The sequence below is a fragment of the Biomphalaria glabrata genome, chromosome 1 (genome assembly GCF_947242115.1).
Source record: "Biomphalaria glabrata chromosome 1, xgBioGlab47.1, whole genome shotgun sequence".
NCBI classification, from domain to species: Eukaryota; Metazoa; Mollusca; class Gastropoda; family Planorbidae; genus Biomphalaria; species Biomphalaria glabrata.
The window spans coordinates 2,303,304-2,322,944 of record NC_074711.1 but is presented as its reverse complement, the minus strand read 5'-3'; the positions used below and the strand labels follow the sequence as shown (position 1 = coordinate 2,322,944).

The 19,641-nt window shown below is 38.6% G+C and overlaps 1 protein-coding gene across 1 annotated transcript; it reads right to left on the bottom strand.

Annotated features, from left to right (window-relative positions):
• Positions 1-601: 601 nt before the first annotated feature.
• LOC129924273 (uncharacterized) lies at positions 602-5,332 on the bottom strand. Its single transcript, XM_056018510.1, has 2 exons — positions 5,228-5,332; positions 602-1,143 (listed from the first exon to the last, which is right to left on the bottom strand). The coding sequence occupies exons 1-2, from the start codon at positions 5,262-5,264 to the stop codon at positions 602-604; spliced, it is 579 nt and encodes a 192-aa protein (XP_055874485.1). The 5' UTR covers positions 5,265-5,332.
• Positions 5,333-19,641: the final 14,309 nt, after the last annotated feature.

Sequence of the window (19,641 nt, the reverse complement as noted above, 5' to 3'; positions counted from 1 at the left end):
CTGTACATAGTAAAGAATGAATAAAATGCAAAGACGAATTTATTTTCTAATTCAAACTCTTAAATTTCACTTATTGTCCGCTTCCCTACCCAAACTTGGCCCCGCGAAATCCGTTTCGAAAAGGGCTTCACAATGCCTTCCTATTTAGTGTTTTTAAAATGTTTGTTTGTAAAATGTTTACATGTTTTGGATGTTCCTTCAGAGTTGAAGGTAGTTTGCTTCTTAGTCCAAGCCTCCCGCAAGACGAAGGGGGATGGGAGCGGGCAGGGGTTGACAGTCCAGCGCGCAGCCATCCGTAGCGACGTGTGAATACCGACGTATTCTCCCCCTCCCCCTTCTTGTTATTTCATGGGGTGACTCCGCAGAAATAAGAGAGTGATCTTTCCTTTACTTCTTGTTTAAACTGTTGAGGGAAGAAGAGAATTATATATAGAGAGGATAGAAGATATTTAGACACAGGGTCCACGATGATCTGCTACTGCAAAAAAATATGCGTTATGGCTCAACTCATTTATCTACGCTGGTATGTTATCACGCTGGGGAGAAGATATTGTGTTGCCTTTAGGTACTCAGCGCAATCAACTTAATTCGGGTTTTAACCTCAATCCATACTTACCAATAGGAATATTTTCGTGTTGTCATTTTCTACAGACTCATCACTCCGACTGGACTTTGGGTCCTGCCCATCGAGGTGTAGGTCTTCGTTATTCAAACTGGACATTCTGTCCTGTTCATCGAGGAGTTGAGCGTCGCGAGACCAACTGGACATTTTGTCGCGTCCATGAAGATGTCGGTCCTCGTGATTCCAACTGGGTCCTCTGTTTGGTCCATCGAGGTGTTGATCGTCGTCACTCCAACTGGACATTGGGTCTTGTCCATCTAGGTGCTTGTGATTCCAACTGGGCAATGGAATTTGCCCATCAAGGCGTTGGTCTTGCGTGAATAACTGAATGGAGAAGCCAGAAAAATCAGGGCGCCCTATAATGCGGAACTCACTGCTGCCCCTGGCGTCCATACTCCTCTTGCCGTTGCCTGCGCCTCCCCAGCCTATGCTCTTTGACCACTGGCCAGCGGCCTGAGGCATACTGAGTAAACACCAAGACCACAAGGTGGAGGAAAGAAGGAACGGTATCAGCCTCATCACTGCAATGGAGACATACACATAGAAACCAAGAATGAGAAATTAATATTTGAAAATAAATATTTTAGTAGATTAATTATCAAAAAATTCCGCACTGGAAGTTAATCAGAGTGTGACGATTGTATTTGTATATAGCAGTGATGCCCAAAATACGGCCCGCGGGCCAGATGACGTTGTTCTATCAGGCCCGCCAAAGGTCGCCACAAAGTGTAGAAAATCCCCTCTTCCTAAAAAAAAAAGATTCGAGGTTGAAAAAATGTTTCTTAACTTACGTCCCATTATTGGTACCATGACATTTAACAATTTGTGCGTTAAAGACATTGGGCTCTGAATGTAGAATCTACCCCAGAAAAAAAGATGGATTTTTTTATTTTTTTGTGTGTGGAACATGATAATAAGCCAACAAATTTGCTTTATTACGAAATTTTGTCTGTTTTTTTTTAAAAAAAACAACAACTGATTAAACGGCATTATGAAACAAATATGATGGCACTTTTGGTTTGAGCGGCGAATTTTTAACTCTAGAGATTGAAGAATTTAGTAGACTATTTACCAAAAAGAGACAAGAAAATGAGTCGCTGGTAAAGCTTGCTACAATTTTGCTCACATAAGTAGAGAAATGAAGCCGTTTTCCGTAAAAAAACAAATAAACTTCTAAAATCCCAATCATTAATGTACGTTTCTAATCAACTAGTTTAAAGTCATTTCGTTAGTTGATCATGATGCGGCCCTCGACACGAGTATCGGAAATTGAAATGGCCCACAGGGCGAATTATGTTGGGCATCACTGGTATAGAGTATTGTAAATAGCACTTGATAGCATCTTGGGTGTAAGATATAACGAATTCTAGGTTTATTTATTATTATCTCATTGGTCTATTAGTTAAAGTAGAGTAACGTCCCTGCTCATATTGATATTGTTGTCAGAGGCCTGAGATTTGAGACTAATCCTAGAAGTAAATTATAAGGCAGTTGCATAGTTTGGTGTATGTTTAATAGTTCAACATTTGATGGCGTTAAGGAAAGAGAAAGGTCCCCTTTCAGACCTTGCGATGATGAAAATAAGTGAAACTTTTAGATTTTGTATTAGAAAATAAATTTGTCGCTGCATTTTATTCAGACTTTACTAAGTTCAAAATCACGCTCTAATTAACTTTACGAGCCATCTACAGTAGATGGTAGTTTTCCAACAGAAAGCTGATCAACATTCAGATCGGGCTTTTAGATTTACTATCGACTATCAAAATATCGCTTTTGATTTTTTTTAAAGAGATGGAGATAGATTTAGATCTATATTTATATGGCAGTGACTATTAAAATAAATTAAGTATTTGGACTTCCTGTTTTGGTGAAAATTCGCCCATTTTTATCATAGGAAAGTTGACAATGTCGTTTTTTTTTTATCAGGAGTAGGATTGGAGTTTTTCACATTAAATGACACCCCAAAATGACAATTATGTCTTTTAAAAAATAGATTTCCATTAGTTTTCAGAAGATTTTAATAATATCAGGAGATTTTCATGTTTTTTTGTGTGCATATCTTGCAATTTTAGAAGAACCTTGTAATAATAAGTTAAAATGGTTTAATTTAATAATTTACACCCAGAATAAGCACGGGGCCTATGAAAGAGCGGGGCCCACTGCGGCCACATAAGGTGCAGTGGCCTAAGGCGGCCCTGAGAGAAAGCAATATGAAGAAATGTGGTGGTTAAATAAAAGAACCTGAAGCCAAACGTACGACTATGAAAAGTGAGGAGTGTGTGAGCTAGTTGAAAATAAATGGACAAACCAAACAATGTCATGGACGCCACATCGGTGTCCACATCAGTGTCCACATTGGTGTAAACATCGGTGTCCACATTGGTGTCCACATCGGTGTCCACATCAGTGTCCACATCGGTGTCCACATAGGTGTCCACATTGGTGTCCACATCGGTGTCCACATCAGTGTCCACATCGGTGTCCACATCGGTGTCCACATTGGTGTCCACATTGGTGTCCACATCGGTGTCCACATTGGTGTCCACATCGGTGTCCACATCGGTGTCCACATTGGTGTCCACATCGGTGTCCACATTGGTGTCCACATCGGTGTCCACATCAGTGTCCACATTGGTGTCCACATCGGTGTCCACATCAGTGTCCACATCAGTGTCCACATCAGTGTCCACATCAGTGTCCACATCAGTGTCCACATCGGTGTCCACATCAGTGTCCACATAAGTGTCCACATCGGTGTCCACATCAGTGTCCACATCAGTGTCCACATCGGTGTCCACATCGGTGTCCACATCAGTGTCCACATAAGTGTCCACATCGGTGTCCACATCGGTGTTCACATCAGTGTCCACATCAGTGTCCACATAAGTGTCCACATCGGTGTCCACATCAGTGTCCACATCAGTGTCCACATCGGTGTCCACATCAGTGTCCACATAAGTGTCCACATCGGTGTCCACATCAGTGTCCACATCAGTGTCCACATCGGTGTCCACATCGGTGTCCACATCAGTGTCCACATAAGTGTCCACATCGGTGTCCACATCGGTGTTCACATCAGTGTCCACATCAGTGTCCACATAAGTGTCCACATCGGTGTCCACATCAGTGTCCACATCAGTGTCCACATCAGTGTCCACATCAGTGTCCACATCGGTGTCCACATCGGTGTCCACATCAGTGTCCACATAAGTGTCCACATCGGTGTCCACATCGGTGTCCACATCAGTGTCCACATCATATCTAAATCTGTGCTCTATTTAGTCTTATTTAGACTGTCAAGTGTATAATGAGGATATGCCAAAAACTGCTCGCTATAAAAGTAGTTTTTTTTTTTTTAAACTTACAACTCAAGCGAAGTTTGTATCAAAGTTCTTTTTAAAAAACAACATTTCAATCAGTATTTCATTCAATGAGTTAGTTAATAAATGGAAAATATATTGTGTAATAATACATTGATACTTTTTCCATTGTGACCTTAGATGCAATTTTTTTTTGTACCAATGCGACAATCGATGAATGAAGCTTGAGTTATTAATGAAGAAGTCTGTGACCTTTTTAGAAATCTTTTTTTTAAAAATCTGCTTGAATAGATAATTTTTAACATTCAACCGTTCGCTATCGGAAAAGAATAAAGTAGCCGAAAAATCAAAACTTAGAATGATCTAAAATATCATGATGTCCAATTTTGATTTTCTCTTCCTCTATTTTCTGAGACCTAAACGGGACGGACGGACGGACGTACAGACAGACCACACAAAACTAATAGCGTCTATTCCCTTTTCGGGGTCCGCTAAAAATTTAAAAGGAACATTCTACATGTTTGACATAGATCTAAATTCAATCCATTAGATCAGTAATACCTAAACCAGGGGTTCTCAACCTGTGGGTCGCGACCCCCTTGGGGGTCGATTGACGATTTGCCAGGGGGTCGCCTAAGACCATCGAAAATAAGGATTGTTATTGTCTATTATTCTATTGCTGTATGTGTGTGTGCGGGGGTCGCGGAAGAGTGGGGGATTGTAAAAAGGGTCGTTGAGCATAAAAGGTTGAGAACCGCTGAACTTAACTTAGGCTCGCAGGCCGCGGTTCATATACGGATAGTTATAAAAAAAAAGTAACACAGTATGCACTTATAACGTAGCGTGATATTCGCTTGTGTATTGTGCACAGTATGAGATCAGATTAAAAAAGTAAAAGTAACAGTATCCACTTTCAGACATTGCGATCAGATAATGTTAAGACCATCTGTTTCTTCGGCCAACGGTTTACGAGCAGTTCGTCATGTGGCCAGCACAACGACAAAACCGCCTTTACTTTCCCCCAACTAAAATCAGGTACCCGTTACAGTTGGGTGGACTCCGGGACGCACTTAAAACTCCGAAATTAAAAATTCACAGCCGCTACCGAGATTCGAACCCATGACCCCAGGTTCGGGAAGCCAAGCGCTTAACAACTCAGCCACCGCGCCCCCGTAAGATTAGAAGCAGTGAGAAAAAAAAGTTTAATTTCAAATTCCCCCAGACCCCCCAGAAATGTCACCCCTAGCTGTTCAATAGAGTCGAATTATCAATGTGCTACACTTACCTAAGGTATGGGTCCTACTTTGAGATAAGCCAAGCATCTCCAAGACAACAGAGGACAATGTAGGACATAGACATGGTTTGTTTTATTCAGTTTTCTTACCTCTGCCCACCTGAGATCAACTACACCCTGTCAAAAGGGAGACAACATTTGTAGACATTTTTAAAATTAAAGTCTTTATTTATTCATAAGACTGCCAAGGATTAAAATAGCCGTGTCAAAAATAAAGGTTCAAATCATCAGACACAGACAGCCTTTCACAAGATCAATAGGACATCGGATATTATTTTAAGTTTAGCGCAGTGGTGCATAAACTACAGCCCGCGGGTTATATCCAGCCCGTGACACAGCTCTGATCCAAAAGACTTCGTAGATAACGAGGCCTCAGGGCCTTGGTCCAAGTGGACTCGATGATTTGTGTGTGTGTGTGTGTGTGTGTGTGAGTGTGTGTATGAGTGTGTGAGTGTGTGTGTGAGTGTGTGTGAGTGTGTGTGAGTGTGTGTGTGCGCGAGGGTGAGAGTGTGTTTGAGTGTGTGTGTGTGAATGTGTGTGAGTGTGTGTGTGTGAATGTGTGTGAGTGTGTGTGTGTGTGCGAGGGTGAGAGTGTGTTTGAGTGTGTGTGTATGCGAGTATGAGAGTGTTTTTGAGTGTGTGTGTGTGCATGTGTGTGAGTGTGTGTGTGTGTGTGCGCGAGGGTGAGAGTGTGTTTGAGTGTGTGTGATTTTTTAAAAATTCCATATGCTAGGACAAATTCGTACAAGTGCTCCTTCTTCCCTTGTGCAAATAGAGCATGGAATGGGTTGCCTGAATCAGCCAGGAAAACCAACGTCTTGGCTGAGTTGAAGCCATTGATTAACATGCATGACTAGATCGACACATGAAGTGCGTAGGACGTTATTATATTCTCTTTCGAAGTAACATCTGAAGTCTTATAAGATAAGATAAGAAGATTTGCGTGTGACGGTTTGACTGTATGTGTGACTGTGAGTGTGTATGTGAGTATGTGTACATGTGGTCTGGTCGAAAATGTCTTCGGTACCCTGGCCTCAAAAGATGTAGCACCACTGGTCAAGCGAGACGTTCAATCACGGAGAAAAAATAAACAACATGTAGGTGGGCGGGAAAAGTTGGGTGCCTTCTCACGATGTGGGAAATCCGAGATTCGTAAGGATTAAACTCGACATGTAACAGCCTTGGAAATTATTCTTTTTAGCGTCATAAAATTTTCTTTGGCCTTTCAACAAATGAATTCAGTGGTTTTACCAGTCCTCACCCGACTTGATTCGAAATAATATCTTAAAAGTGGCTTTAAAAAAAATAAAAATAAAAAAAAAAAAGACTTAAAAAAAAAATAAAAAATTACCCAGTTAAATAATCAAGTAGTAGTAATTAATTCATTTTGTTTCATAGAGCAGAAAGGGAGCTAAACCCTGCAATCTTGAAATTAATGACAGCATCTAGCGGTTCTTCCCCTTTTTATTGTTCTTAAAAGAGTATTCTTTTCATCTTTTGCTTCTTGTAAGATACTCTTATAATTTTCTAATTGTTTGGTTTTCGTGTTGGACGTTCAATCAGATTTGAAGATTATTACATCTTAGCACAAACCTGCACCAGAACGACAGGGGATATCAGTAACCAGGGATTCGAACCCGGGACTGTCGGTCGAAACGAAGGTCCAGACAGGGGCGTAGCTAGGAAGTTGCCGTCATTTGGGGGCCCGGGGGGGGCTTGACCTCTTTGGGGCCCCCTGCATTTTGCGTAATACTTAATATCTAATGTAAAAACTCTCATTTGGGGGCCCCTCTCCTTCCCCACCATAGCTACGCCACTGGGTCCAGAGCGCTAACCATATGCCCAGGCATCTTCTTGTCCATTTTAGATTTAATTTGACATCAGGACCAAAGTTGTTTGTTGAATGACTACTCTGTATCACAGAGCTCACACTGGCTGCCTGGTCGTGCGGTTTGCTCGCTGGACTGTCGTTCGGATTTATCGACGGTCGAGGGTTCAAACCCTGCCCACTCCCATCCCCCGTCGTCCTGCGGGAGGTTTGGACTAGGAAGTAAACTATCTTCAACTCTGAAGGAACATCCGAATTATGTAAAACAAACATTTTACCGTAACATATTCCTTAGTCTGTTGAACCGTTGGGGCACCACACATGATTTGTCGGCTGTCTTTCTCCATCCCTCTTTGTCTTTTGACTTAAAACCTTTTTCAATGGCAGGCCTGTCCACTCTTTAATGTTGTCTTCCTATCGCTTTCTCTTCTTTTTCAGGTAAAAGATGTCTTTACGAATCTCTAGGACAGCGATTCTCAACCTTTTAAGCTCGACGACCCTTTTTACAATCCCCCACTCTGCTGCGACACCCCCCCCTTTTACCCACACAGCAATAGAAGAAAAGACAAAAACAATTCATTTTTTTGATGGTCTTTGGCGACCTCCTGGCAAATCGTCAATCGACCCCCAAGGGGGTCGCGACCCACAGGATGAGAACCCCTGCTCTAGGACCTTGTGATACAGTTGTAGTTTTTTTTTTATAGTAGTCAGTAGGTCATCATGGGGCCCAAATCGCTATTTTGATGTCACTTTGGATTTCTTTACTTTTGGTGCAGTCTTTGCAGTTGATACCTAGCATCGGATTCTATGACTAGGCCCTCCTTTCTAATTCTGCAGTTAGCGTCCAAGATTCACAAGGAGAATGCCACCATGTCCAGGAAGCGCATCAGTCGGACTTTTAGAGAGCTAGGCCTTTGTCTTTCCAGGTTGTTCTTGAGCCTCGCAAATGCTGCTATGGATTGAGGAATTCAGAACAGAAGCTCAGGTTTGGTTCCTTCATCTGAGACGATAGCTCCGATGTAATTAAAACTTCTGACACCAGTTTTTGTCTATACTATTAATGTCTGTTCTAAAGCCTTGCTCATAATCCACTCAGTAGTAATTTTGCCGTAAGATTAAAGTAGATCTAAATTTTGAAATATTATTTTTCCATAAGGCTTAGTTATAATTAGCAACGCCAAAAAGCCATTCATATTGTAATAACTTAAGGGAGGCAACTCAACGATATACAGATGTTTATTTACTTATTACTTCCCCTTAAGCAGGGTTATATACCTGCTCCTACTCTGTTTGCTATCTTCTTTAGCGCAACGTTGAGCCAATGAGGCAGACACTTCACGAAAGGCATCAATGTCAGTTTCCATCCAGACGGCAATGTGTTCAACCTTTAACGCCTACTGTCCCTTACCAAAACAAAAGAGATGGTCATCATCGAGATTCTAAACGGCCGATGATTGTACCTCATTGTTTTTTTTTTATTGACGCAGAAGACGGGAAATAAAAAAAAAAAGGAAAATAATTTAAATATACCACTTCCGGTCAACGGCTTTGTCTGCATCAGATGTGGGAAACTACAGGCTGCAACTGTGTTTGCGTGGGTCATGTAAAACACTGCACTCATCCTTAAATCTTCGGAAACAAAGACATTGGCAGACATTCAAATTGGTCCATTTAAATATATTAATCCAACTTTTACTATAGACTATAGATAGTGTCACCGCGGCGCCGCGACACAACATCCTAAAATAGCCGAAGATATTTAAAATAGTGTTTAGTCAAAACAGGTATAAGAAAATTGAATATTTAAATATCACAAACTAGAATCGTATGATAATTACTCATAGTCAGGGGCGGACTGGGTGTAAAAATCGGCCCTAGCGATTCTATACTACCCGGCCGATATATTGTATACTAAATGATTAACATCCAATTCTAGGTATACCTGTTCTCAAGATAATATCAATCGCTGTACACATGCATAGTGTGAACAGTATATCCTTATCAGGAATATTATGTTGCTTTTTAATCGCAAAGTGTGTAGACCCTAAAAGGATGAAGCCTACTAGTAGCTGACTACGGATATAGGCTATTTTATATTTTCGGAAAATGACTTTGAATGTGTTAGATTACATTAGTTGGCCCTAGAAGAGTCTGTAAAAGATTTTTTTTTAATACGTCTGCTCAGAGGGCCTTCCCTTATAAGAGAATATTATAAAACCTTTAACAATTTAATACGTGCCTTTGTGACATCCATGCGGCCCTTATCTTATAAAATACAGACGTGATTTAAAAAAAAGAAGAGGATTACTGTGGTCCATTTGGATATCGGCCCATCGGGTATTTGCTCGAATGACCATATAGCCAGTCCGCCCCTGCTCATAGCACTTTATAAATGCACAATATGAATTATTTGGAACAATTCACATTGAATAACGCAAGACGCACACCATACATCTTGACTTTTCCCTCTGTCGCGTGGTGCAGGCGACAATGTCCCAAGAAAAGTGAAAACAGGAAGTCGTTTTTCAAACATCCATTTTCAATGTAAAAAATATGATACATGCGGACGAGATAATCGGTTTACCTTGACAATGTTGGAGAGTTTTACATTTCTAAATTGAGTTTAGGAGTCTATGAATACGGGACACAAATTATATCGAAGCCAATCAGCAATTGTGCTTCAAGCTTCATGCTGAGTCTACTTTTAATAATAATAATAATAATAATAATAATAATATTCCTAAATATGGATTTTAATGTGAATTATTATTTCTTAATATACAGTGTATGGTCATCCTTCCTAATTTAAATTTGAGGAACACGGTTATGTTTATATGTAGAGGGGATGTCTGTGTATGTTTCAGTTAAACACCCCGGCTGTACCTTCGACATCGGGTCCTCATATTCATGAATAAAAAAAAACATTAAACCTTTAATGAATTAATTGTTGGGGATTAATTTTATTGTTTTATATCGAAATAAGGGGAATAAATGCTACTTAATGAAGTAACGTCTGTAAGATATAAGATAAGATATTCAAATCAATACACGATGTAGAAGCTATTCATGTATACACTCACTTTCATTCTCCGTGACGTCTAGGAATATGTGAACTCTATAGTTATTAACTCTTTCTGACGATACCAACGCTGATTCCACCAGAATGTGGTAAATAATTACGGAGAGAAAGAGTTAAAGTGGTGAGCGCCCTTGAAATAAGAGAAGTTTGGAGGAGCGTGTTCAAAGCTATTTTTACAAAGCTTATATCAACTGTCTGTCTTTCTGTCTGTCTATTTTTCTGGTAGAAAAATGTGAACATGTTTTTTTCTCCCATTTCCCAATCTCGGTCAAGTTTCAACTTTGCAAAAATTATTCACTGGACCTGACAAAACATGAATAAATAAAAATAATTAACCCTTTAATGAATTAAATGTTGGGGATTAATTATATTGTTTGATATCGAAATAAGGGGAATAAATGCTACTTAATGAGAGATGTGGATGTATATATGGATTTAATCCCTTTATTACGTTTTGACGCGTTTATTCTCCCACTTCCCATTCTTGGATCAAGTTACAATTTGGAATAATTACTCATAGTCAATGACAATATCATAAATCCATCCAAAAATTAACCAATTAGTTAATAATTAATAATTAATTAACTTTTTTAATAGAGCAGAAAGGGAGCTAAACCCTGTAATTTTCAAATAAATGTAAGTTATTAGTTGTTTTTCCCCTTATGGAAGCTTTTTCTTTTTTTTATTATTATGAGTTGAAATGCATTCTCGAGGCAAAGAAACATTCGAAGCATGTCAAACATTTTAGAAAAGCATTTTACGTTGAAGGAAATTATCATTAAACTATGATTTACTTGTTTACAGACCATGTATGGGCCACCCCTGTCCTTGATCATACTAAAATGTTTGATTGTAAAATGTTTTACATGTTTCGGATGTTCCCTCAGAGCTGAAGATAGTTGACGACGGGGGATGGGAGCGGGCAGTGTTTGAACCCTCGACCGTCGATAAATCCGAAGGACAGTCCAGCGCGCAAAGCGCACGACCAGGTAGCCATACTGTTAGACGTATGGTGCTCATGCTACTTAAATGGTATGCCACCATTTGATTTAATCAATTATTGTTTTTGAAAAGCTTTCAAAATTTAACATGTAAAAATCTGAAGATGAATAAAAATAAGACGCTTGAAAATCAAAGTTACTGAAAGTATATATTAAAACCCAGTGACTGGTATTTTTTTTTTCTGAAGAAGCAGAACATTTTTATTTCAACAAAACATTTCATTCATCTTGGTCGTTCTAATTGCAGCCTGTGGCACTTTACGTCTCGAGAGACGATCTTCTCCCTTTGCAACTTCTCGTGTAACTAAAGAGGCCTATCCTTGATACACAGCTGCGATCACAGGTTGGGCTTCTGTAATCACCAGGCGCTGTTGCATTTTCACCCTTCTTTTTACTTCTGTTGTGCTTGGCATCTGCAATCTGGGACACTTCCTCTATGCTCGCTTTCCATGTGGATCTATCCAGTGCTACTTTTTCCCCAGCTGCTAGTGTCGATTTTGAAGCTTTATGTCGTGTTTGCATACATCTGCATATCGTAAAAGTTGGCGACCAGCGGCTCTCCTGCCTTCTGTTAGATCACCATACAGAATGTCTAGTGGAAGTCGACCTTGTGGCATTATATAAACGTGGCCAAGCCAGCCAAGGCGTCTGCTGCTGATAACACAGCAGATGCCCTGGCACCCCGCTCCTCGTAGCACTTCCTCATTGGTTATTTTATCTTGCCACCTTATTTGAAAGATCCGCCTTAGGTATCGGAGGTGGAAGACATTTAGCTTTTTTTTTTTCTTGCCATGAGTATAATAGTAGTACTTGATTGTACAACTTTGCTCAATCTTATTCCTTCCAACACTTAATAATCATAATAACAATAATAAAAATCAAATGTATAGAGCTATGTTAACAAACAAAGTATAGGCTCAAGGTGCTGTGATTACATTACAGATATAAACTGGAGAGCTAAAATGATAAACTAATCTAAAAAAGTTTTTAAACTGACTCATAGGTTTCACCCTTTTGATTATCAATTTTCTTAAATGTTTTACATTTTGAAAATAATTATTTATCCATTTCTCTACACTAGAGTAGGCCATGGCTGATGATTCACATCTCTAGGGGGGTCTATTAAGTTTGTATTAATTGAAATAAAGGGATTTTTTTTCTTTATATTTAATTTTTCTCCAACTTAATTTTTTGACTAATTTCCTGACATTGAGTCCAAAAGTTGTAAATATATTCTCATGAAACTTAGCACATATCAAGAATGGTATGTTTCGGTTTTAATTGCATGAAAGGTTTGAAAGTTATGGCCATTTTAAAAGTGTTATTTTGATGTTTTTGCTTACAACCCCCTCCCCCCATAAATTATAAAAAAATATTTCAAAGGGTAATACACTTAAGAATATAATCATTTTACTAAGGCATGTTGGTAATATATGCATGAACATATCTGCAAAGTTAAAGCTCAAAATTTGTTATATTTTTTTGAGAAATCTGTTCCCAAATGTTTGTTATACGCAGACGAAACGACATACCAAATGTTAAAATAGAAATTTGAATTTTTTATTACTCATTTAATGTGTTAATCTAATTATTTGGAAGCTTGCATGGCTGTAGTACTATTCTAAGATGAACTATCTGGCCTTCGCATGGTAGTGTGTTTGGTAAAAGAAAATGATAGTTATTTAGTTAATTGGAAGTTCTGTCTCTGTATGGTCAGAAGTAATTTGCATAAAAAAACTTCTAATAGCTATAACATTTTTTATGAAACATCATCGACAAAAAGAACCACAACTCATTATAAAATCTGTCAGTTAGTTTTTTTTTTACTGTATGTGAATTGACCAATCAACTTTGAGATAGCTTTTAAATGTGCTAAACATATTTCTTCATTTATTCAATTGTTTATATAAATCTTATATTTGTTGCGCGTACACTGTGACGTAGCGTAGTGTGTGTAGATAGTTATTTAGTTAATTGGAAGTTCTCTGTATGGTCAGAAGTAATTTGCATAAAAAAAAACCTTTTAATAACTATAACATTTTTTATGAAACAACACCGACAAAAAAGAACCACAACTCTTTATAAAATCTGTCAGTTATTTTTTTTTTTTACTGTATCTGAATTGACCAATCAACTTTGAGATAGCTTTTAAATGTGCTAAACATATTTCTTCAATTCAAAACAATGTTTATATAAATGTTAAATTTTTCTAAGTGGGCAGTGGCGTAGCGTAGTGAAAACTTGGTGCGCGACACAGAGCTGCATTTGAGGACTCAACTCTTACATTAGCGTGAGTTGTTGTTGTTTTTTTAAACAAAGGTTATGTTTATTCGAAATTTCTCCCGCTTAGAGGTTTTACCTTTGTGAATGAAAACAGAACCTAATTCTACGACAGCGCTCACCCTCTATCGAGCCTCCACAAACTAATTTTCTTTTTTATATATAGGTAAGGTTGCCTCGTTCTGACATAGGGGGGCTCCTTTTTGGGCACAGACGATGTAAAGCTCATCTGCTTCAATGGCCGACGATGGTGTCATGTGGCCAGCACAACGCCCAACCGCATTTGCTTACCCAACTTACGTCAGGTACTCGTTATGGTTGGGTAGATTGAACTGGATTCAGAGTTTTCTAAAAATAGCCACTCGGTTCGGAGGTCAAGCGCTTTAACACTCGGCCTCCACGCCCCTGTCATTAGTCTGGTGGGTCATTATAATTATGTCCTAAAAATAGGCGGGGACCCGAACAATGAGGATAGAATCTCCTATTTCCGTTACCAAAAAAAAATAATTTACCTATGAAGTAATAGCTACGAGAATGGTTACAAAAAAACTTTTAAAAATCTGCATTATTTTTTAAAATGGATAATTTGTATGAATAATGAGGGCTTACAGAACTAACCCTATGTGGCTACATGACACGTTGGGAAAGTTGTCCCAAACAGTCCCACGCTACGTCACTGCTTGTAAAACATCTACTTTTCATGTCCAGCCTTTTTTGCGAATTTCCTCAGGGATTGTGGGAAGTATACCACGTGACTTTGTCCTCAACACTGCCATCATGAAAAGTAATGTCCTAAAAAAGCTGTTTCACGTTGTCATGGAGACAGAGCAACATTTTCTGAGACAATAGATCTACATTGAGCCTTGAACATGTTTTGATGGTCATTTAATATGTTTTGCTTCATAGAGGTGGATACACAGTGTAGCAGACGTGTTGATGTTCTATTTATATCACTCAGGCAAGGGGAGTAACTGACAGTTTTTTTCACATGAATTTGAGAACTTGTTACAGAACTCTGAAAAAAAAATAATGGAGAAAGCTTAATGTCAAATGTATATCACTGTTGAAGAATCAAGTTAATGCTGCAAAAATAATGATATAAGATTTCATTATACGAATAAAGTTTTCTTAAAAGTTCTGTCCATGAAAAGCGCATTACAAGTGATGTGGTTACTGTGACATCAGACGATTGTCATTGTGTAGAATCTCCAGCACCGCCAACGCATGACGGGATTTTAGTTAACGAAAAAAAAAAAAGGATTTATTTTGGTAGCTTCCAGAAGTGTTTTTAATCTAATAAATTTATCTATCTATCTATCTATCTATCTATCTATCTATCTATCTATCTATCTATCTATCTATCTATCTATCTATCTATCTATCTATCTATCTATCTGTTTCTGTTTATCTATCTATCTATCTATCTATCTATCTATCTATCTATCTATCTATCTATCTATCTATCTATCTATCTATCTGTTTCTGTTTATCTATCTATCTATCTATCTATCTATCTATCTATCTATCTATCTATCTATCTATCTATCTATCTATCTATCTATCTGTTTCTGTTTATCTATCTATCTATCTATCTATCTATCTATCTATCTATCTATCTATCTATCTGTTTCTGTTTATCTATCTATCTATCTATCTATCTATCTATCTATCTATCTATCTATCTATCTATCTATCTGTTTCTGTTTCTGTTTATCTTTCTATCTATCTATCTATCTATCTATCTATCTATCTATCTATCTATCTATCTATCTATCTATCTATCTATCGCGAGAGGGGCATTTCTTTTTGGACATATTGTATACAGAGAACAAAAAACCCATTGGTTAAAAAGAAGAAGACTGTACACAAGTCACACATTCATTTCAAAGTGACATTTTGGTAGCTGGAGGCAATGTCAGGGAATGGTTTAGTAAAGAATGACATGTCATTTATATGTCATGATATGTGTGTGTGTGTTTGTGTGAGAGACAGAGAGAGAGAGAGAGACTCTAAATGACAGGTTCTTATTCTTTTCCCATCCTTTTCTGCCTCTGTGCTCACCCCGCCCTGTGTTATTGAAGGTGACTATCCAGTAGAAGTGAGACTCACGGACATAAGAAAAGAATGACAAGGTCTAACGTAATGAGGGGCGGGGGTTGGGGGGATCTCAACATGTCTGATGGCTCAGGCGATTTTTAGACATGTCGGAAGTACAGAAGACGGATGTACGCTAGTAAGTTCAGTCACGTGGTATTTCGGTGTCTCTCCCGGGGTGAGTCTTAGGTTAAAATAGAACTAATTAGTGAGTAGATACACTCAATCTCATATATAAAAGAATGTTGAAAAAATTCAACATGGCTTCTGCATTAAAATTTTGTACTTCTACAGGTCTATTAAGATTTATTTTCGTATTTCATAACTGGTGTATTAATCTATGAATAACGTTCAAGTGAGAAAGTAACTTATACATGGCCCAATACTTCATTCTATATTTGGTTTTGTTTGAAACTGGAACCAGGTCACTCTGCAGCAGCGGTTCTCAACCTTTTTTTTTACTCGGCGACCCCTTTTTTACAATTCATCACACTGCCGCGACCCCCGAACAGTAAATTATTTTCGTTTTTAAGTATTAGTAACTGTGGTTTCGCTAATGTTACAAAATTATAATTGTAGGCCTAATGTAAATATCGGATTTCCATTGCCAAAGCTTCATGTTTTATCATGAAACAATCTGTTATAAAATATTATATTCTTTGCAAGCTAACAGCGACACAAACCAAATTCGACCTGCGGGCCATTTTAACTTTCGACACGCGAGTCGCGGGCCACATCAACAAAAAATTCACCTGAAACTATTTGAAAAAATTGGATCTAGTATTAATTAATGGGATATTTAAAGTCTATCATTTTTTACGCGTCTAAAAATGGGCTCATTTCTCTACTTAAAATGTGAGCGACATTGTAGCTACCCTTACCACCAACTTATTTTCTTGTCTCTTTTTGGTTGATATTCCCATAGATCGTCCTATCTCTAGGCGTAGTTTGACCAATCTTTTATACTCGGCTCAAACTATAAAGGCCTTCATATTTGTTTTATAATGCCACTGTATATGTTCTTGTTTTTGAAACATCCAGACTTTCTTTACAAAACAAATATGTTGGCTTATTTTCATGTTCCACAAAAAAAGATCCATTCCCTTTTCTTGGTAGATTCTACATTCAGAGTCCCATTTCATAAACTCATAAACGCGCAATCGTTAAAGGTCATGGTACCATTTCATCAGAGAAAAAGTGAAGGCCCTAACATTTTTGAAGGGGTGAGGATTATCTACTTTTGTGCCGACGTTTCGGCGGGCCGGATGAAACCACGTCGCGGGCCGGTTTTGGCCCGCGGGCCGTACTTTGGGCATCACTGCTCTAGAACATACTACCATACAATATGTGCAGACACCACTAATATGTAACAAAGATATTTTACATATTTTCACAAAAAGTTAACATATTAATGTTTTTAATGTGATTGCAAAAGAGAGACTCATCTTTAAATCTCCAACATTTACAAGCGTAACCATTCCTCCAAAATACAGGGTATCCATGATGACAAAGCTCAGTGGCGTAGCAATAATAGGGGGAGGAGGGGGGAGAATTTGAAAATCCCCCCGGGCCCCCTCAAGTGTTTTTTTTTACATTAATTATTACGCAAAATGCAGGGGCCCCCAAAGAGGTCAAGCCGCCCGGGCCCCCAAATGATGGAAACTGCCTTATTACACCCCAGACTAAGTTCGGATGCTAGCCATTAAAAAAAAATGACATTACAGTTATTTCGGCTCCATAGATTTGACTTAAGACAACTTCGTAACAAATGATAGACTAAGCGTTTTTCATATTCCTGCTTAAACTAAAGGGGCAGGCAGAGGAAACAGTGGAGCATGTCTTACGAGAGTGTCCAAGAGCTGAGGGGAGATAACCGAAGGGTCACTTGAACTCCATGGGAGCTATGAGGCACTACGTTCAACAAGAGTCTCTTACCCTAGCACTACGGGAGGCCCATGCTTTCCTCCCCTGCTACCATTTGGAGTTCATCCAAGGTTCATGTTGTCCGATTCGTTATGCATTTCTAAATTGCTATACAAAGGTTACATATTAAAAAATTCAAATTTATGGATGCGTTGTTCAACCTTTCTCAAAACGTAATTGTTTTCGTTCACATATTACAGAGTTAACAAGTTTTTTGTTATCTTAACACAAACATCAATATAAAGCCCCAAAAAAAAAAGGGAAAGAAAAGAGGCATAAAGCCCAAGGATTCCTATGATGATAAAGCTAAACCTGAATAGCGCAAATTCTGAGGTTTCCTTTAAAAAAAAAAAAAGAATTAATAATAATTCTGAATCCAGAGCTTTAAAACACCACTAGACGTATTGACCAGCTTTACAGTAATCAACTTAAACTGTTAAAACTATATCTGCTGATACAATTAAAATGTTTGAAATCAATTCCAACTCAATTGTCTGCAATATCAATCCTCGAATAACAATACAAATAATAAATCCCAATGAAAAAAATCCTTTGTATGTGTCAAGTTATAGGCCTACATTTCAGAATTGACCGAAAAAAAAAATATTTTCGATGGCCTTAAGCGACCTCTAATAAATGATCAATTGACATCGAAAGAGGGTCGCTACGTACAAGTTGAGAACCCCTGCTTTACACATTACACTAACTCTTCTCCTTTCAGAATGTAGTAAAAATATCCACAACAAAATTTGAATAACTTAGCGCAGTGATTCCCAAACTATTTCTTTAACGGAACACATTCTGAGTATTAAGTGGATTACTTTTTTTTTTAGAGTGAATAATTCCGGTGCCCACACTAGATAATTATTCCGGTAGTTCGTGGAACACTTAGTCAGGCCTCGCGGAATACTAGAGCTCCACGGATCATAGTTTGGGAAACACTGGCTAAGCGATGTGAGAGTATCACGTGACCTTACCTGACCAATGAGCATCATGTGTCAAAGTGTTGGACAGTCTTTTAGACAGCTACTGAGTCGCTTCGCTTCTTTCTGGAAGAAAAAACCCATACTCACAATTAATGCCATGGGCCGTACTTAGACTTACAAAGGCCCTAAGCTATTTGAGAAATGGGGTCCTTTATAAGTTCAGATATTATTTGTCAGTGCTAGATATTTCTTAATGGTATTAACCTTGTGTAGCCTATAGGTAAATCCGGCAACGATCAATACCCACAATCAGTGCCCACAATCTGCACTCACAATTAGTGCCCAGATTAAGTACTTACAATCAGTATCCATTATCAGTACCCACAATCAGTGTCCAGTAGTGCCAGTACCCACAATTAGTCTGACGAGATCAGATGTTATTAAAAAGTAAAATTCCCCTTTCAAAACTTACGTCTGTAGTGCAGATAATGTCAACGTCATCTTTTTTTTTGTGGCCCGCGGTTAACGAGAAGGGTGTCATGTGGCCAACACAACGACCAACCGCCTTTACTTTTCCCCAACTAACGTCATGTACCCATTAGAGCTGGGTGGACTCAGAGGCACCCTAAAGTTCCCGAAATTAAAATTCCCAGTCTTCACCAGGATTCAAACCCGATTACCCCGGTTCGGAAGCCAAGCGCTTTACCATTCAGCCACCGCGCCTCTCGATTGTAATTAGGATTATCATTATGTTAATTTGATTTTGTATATAACGTCTTTCATACCTCTTTCATGCCCCTATCGCAATGCTCGGTGCACTCTGGACTACTCGTTTTGGTGGACAAGTGAATGACCGCAGCTGCGTTTCAAGGATTGGCTTTTTCATTCAGTCACGTGATAAGCTGCAAAGAGAATAGATCGTCTGCCGAGACGTAAAATGACGCAGATATCGGAAGCTCACTTTAAAGACGTCTCGGAGTCATGAAGAATTACATACATTAAAATGAAAAGAATAAAAAATCTTAGACCACTATGAGCTTCATAAAACAGGAATGGATTTAATTTTAAAAAAAACGTTCTTTTTTATATTGCTAGTTTTTTACTGCAGCGATTGGACCCCCACGATGACCTGCTAAATATCGTAAAAAAAAGCAAGCTTGAAATCTATGACCATACTAAAAGGTCTTCGGAGCTCGCAAAGACCTTCCTTCAGGGAACAGTATCAGGAAAAAGAAGAGGCAGACAAAGCGAGAGAGAGAAAGGCAGAGAAAGCG

Bases quoted from the DNA above. Each gene is read 5' to 3' on its own strand.
- LOC129924273 (XM_056018510.1), bottom strand. From the start codon at position 5,264: ATGCTTGGCTTATCTCAAAGTAGGACCCATACCTTAG. The intron at 1,144-5,227 runs GTAAGTGTAGCA...TCTCCATTGCAG, and splicing joins AAGTAGGACCCATACCTTAG to TGATGAGGCTGATACCGTTC.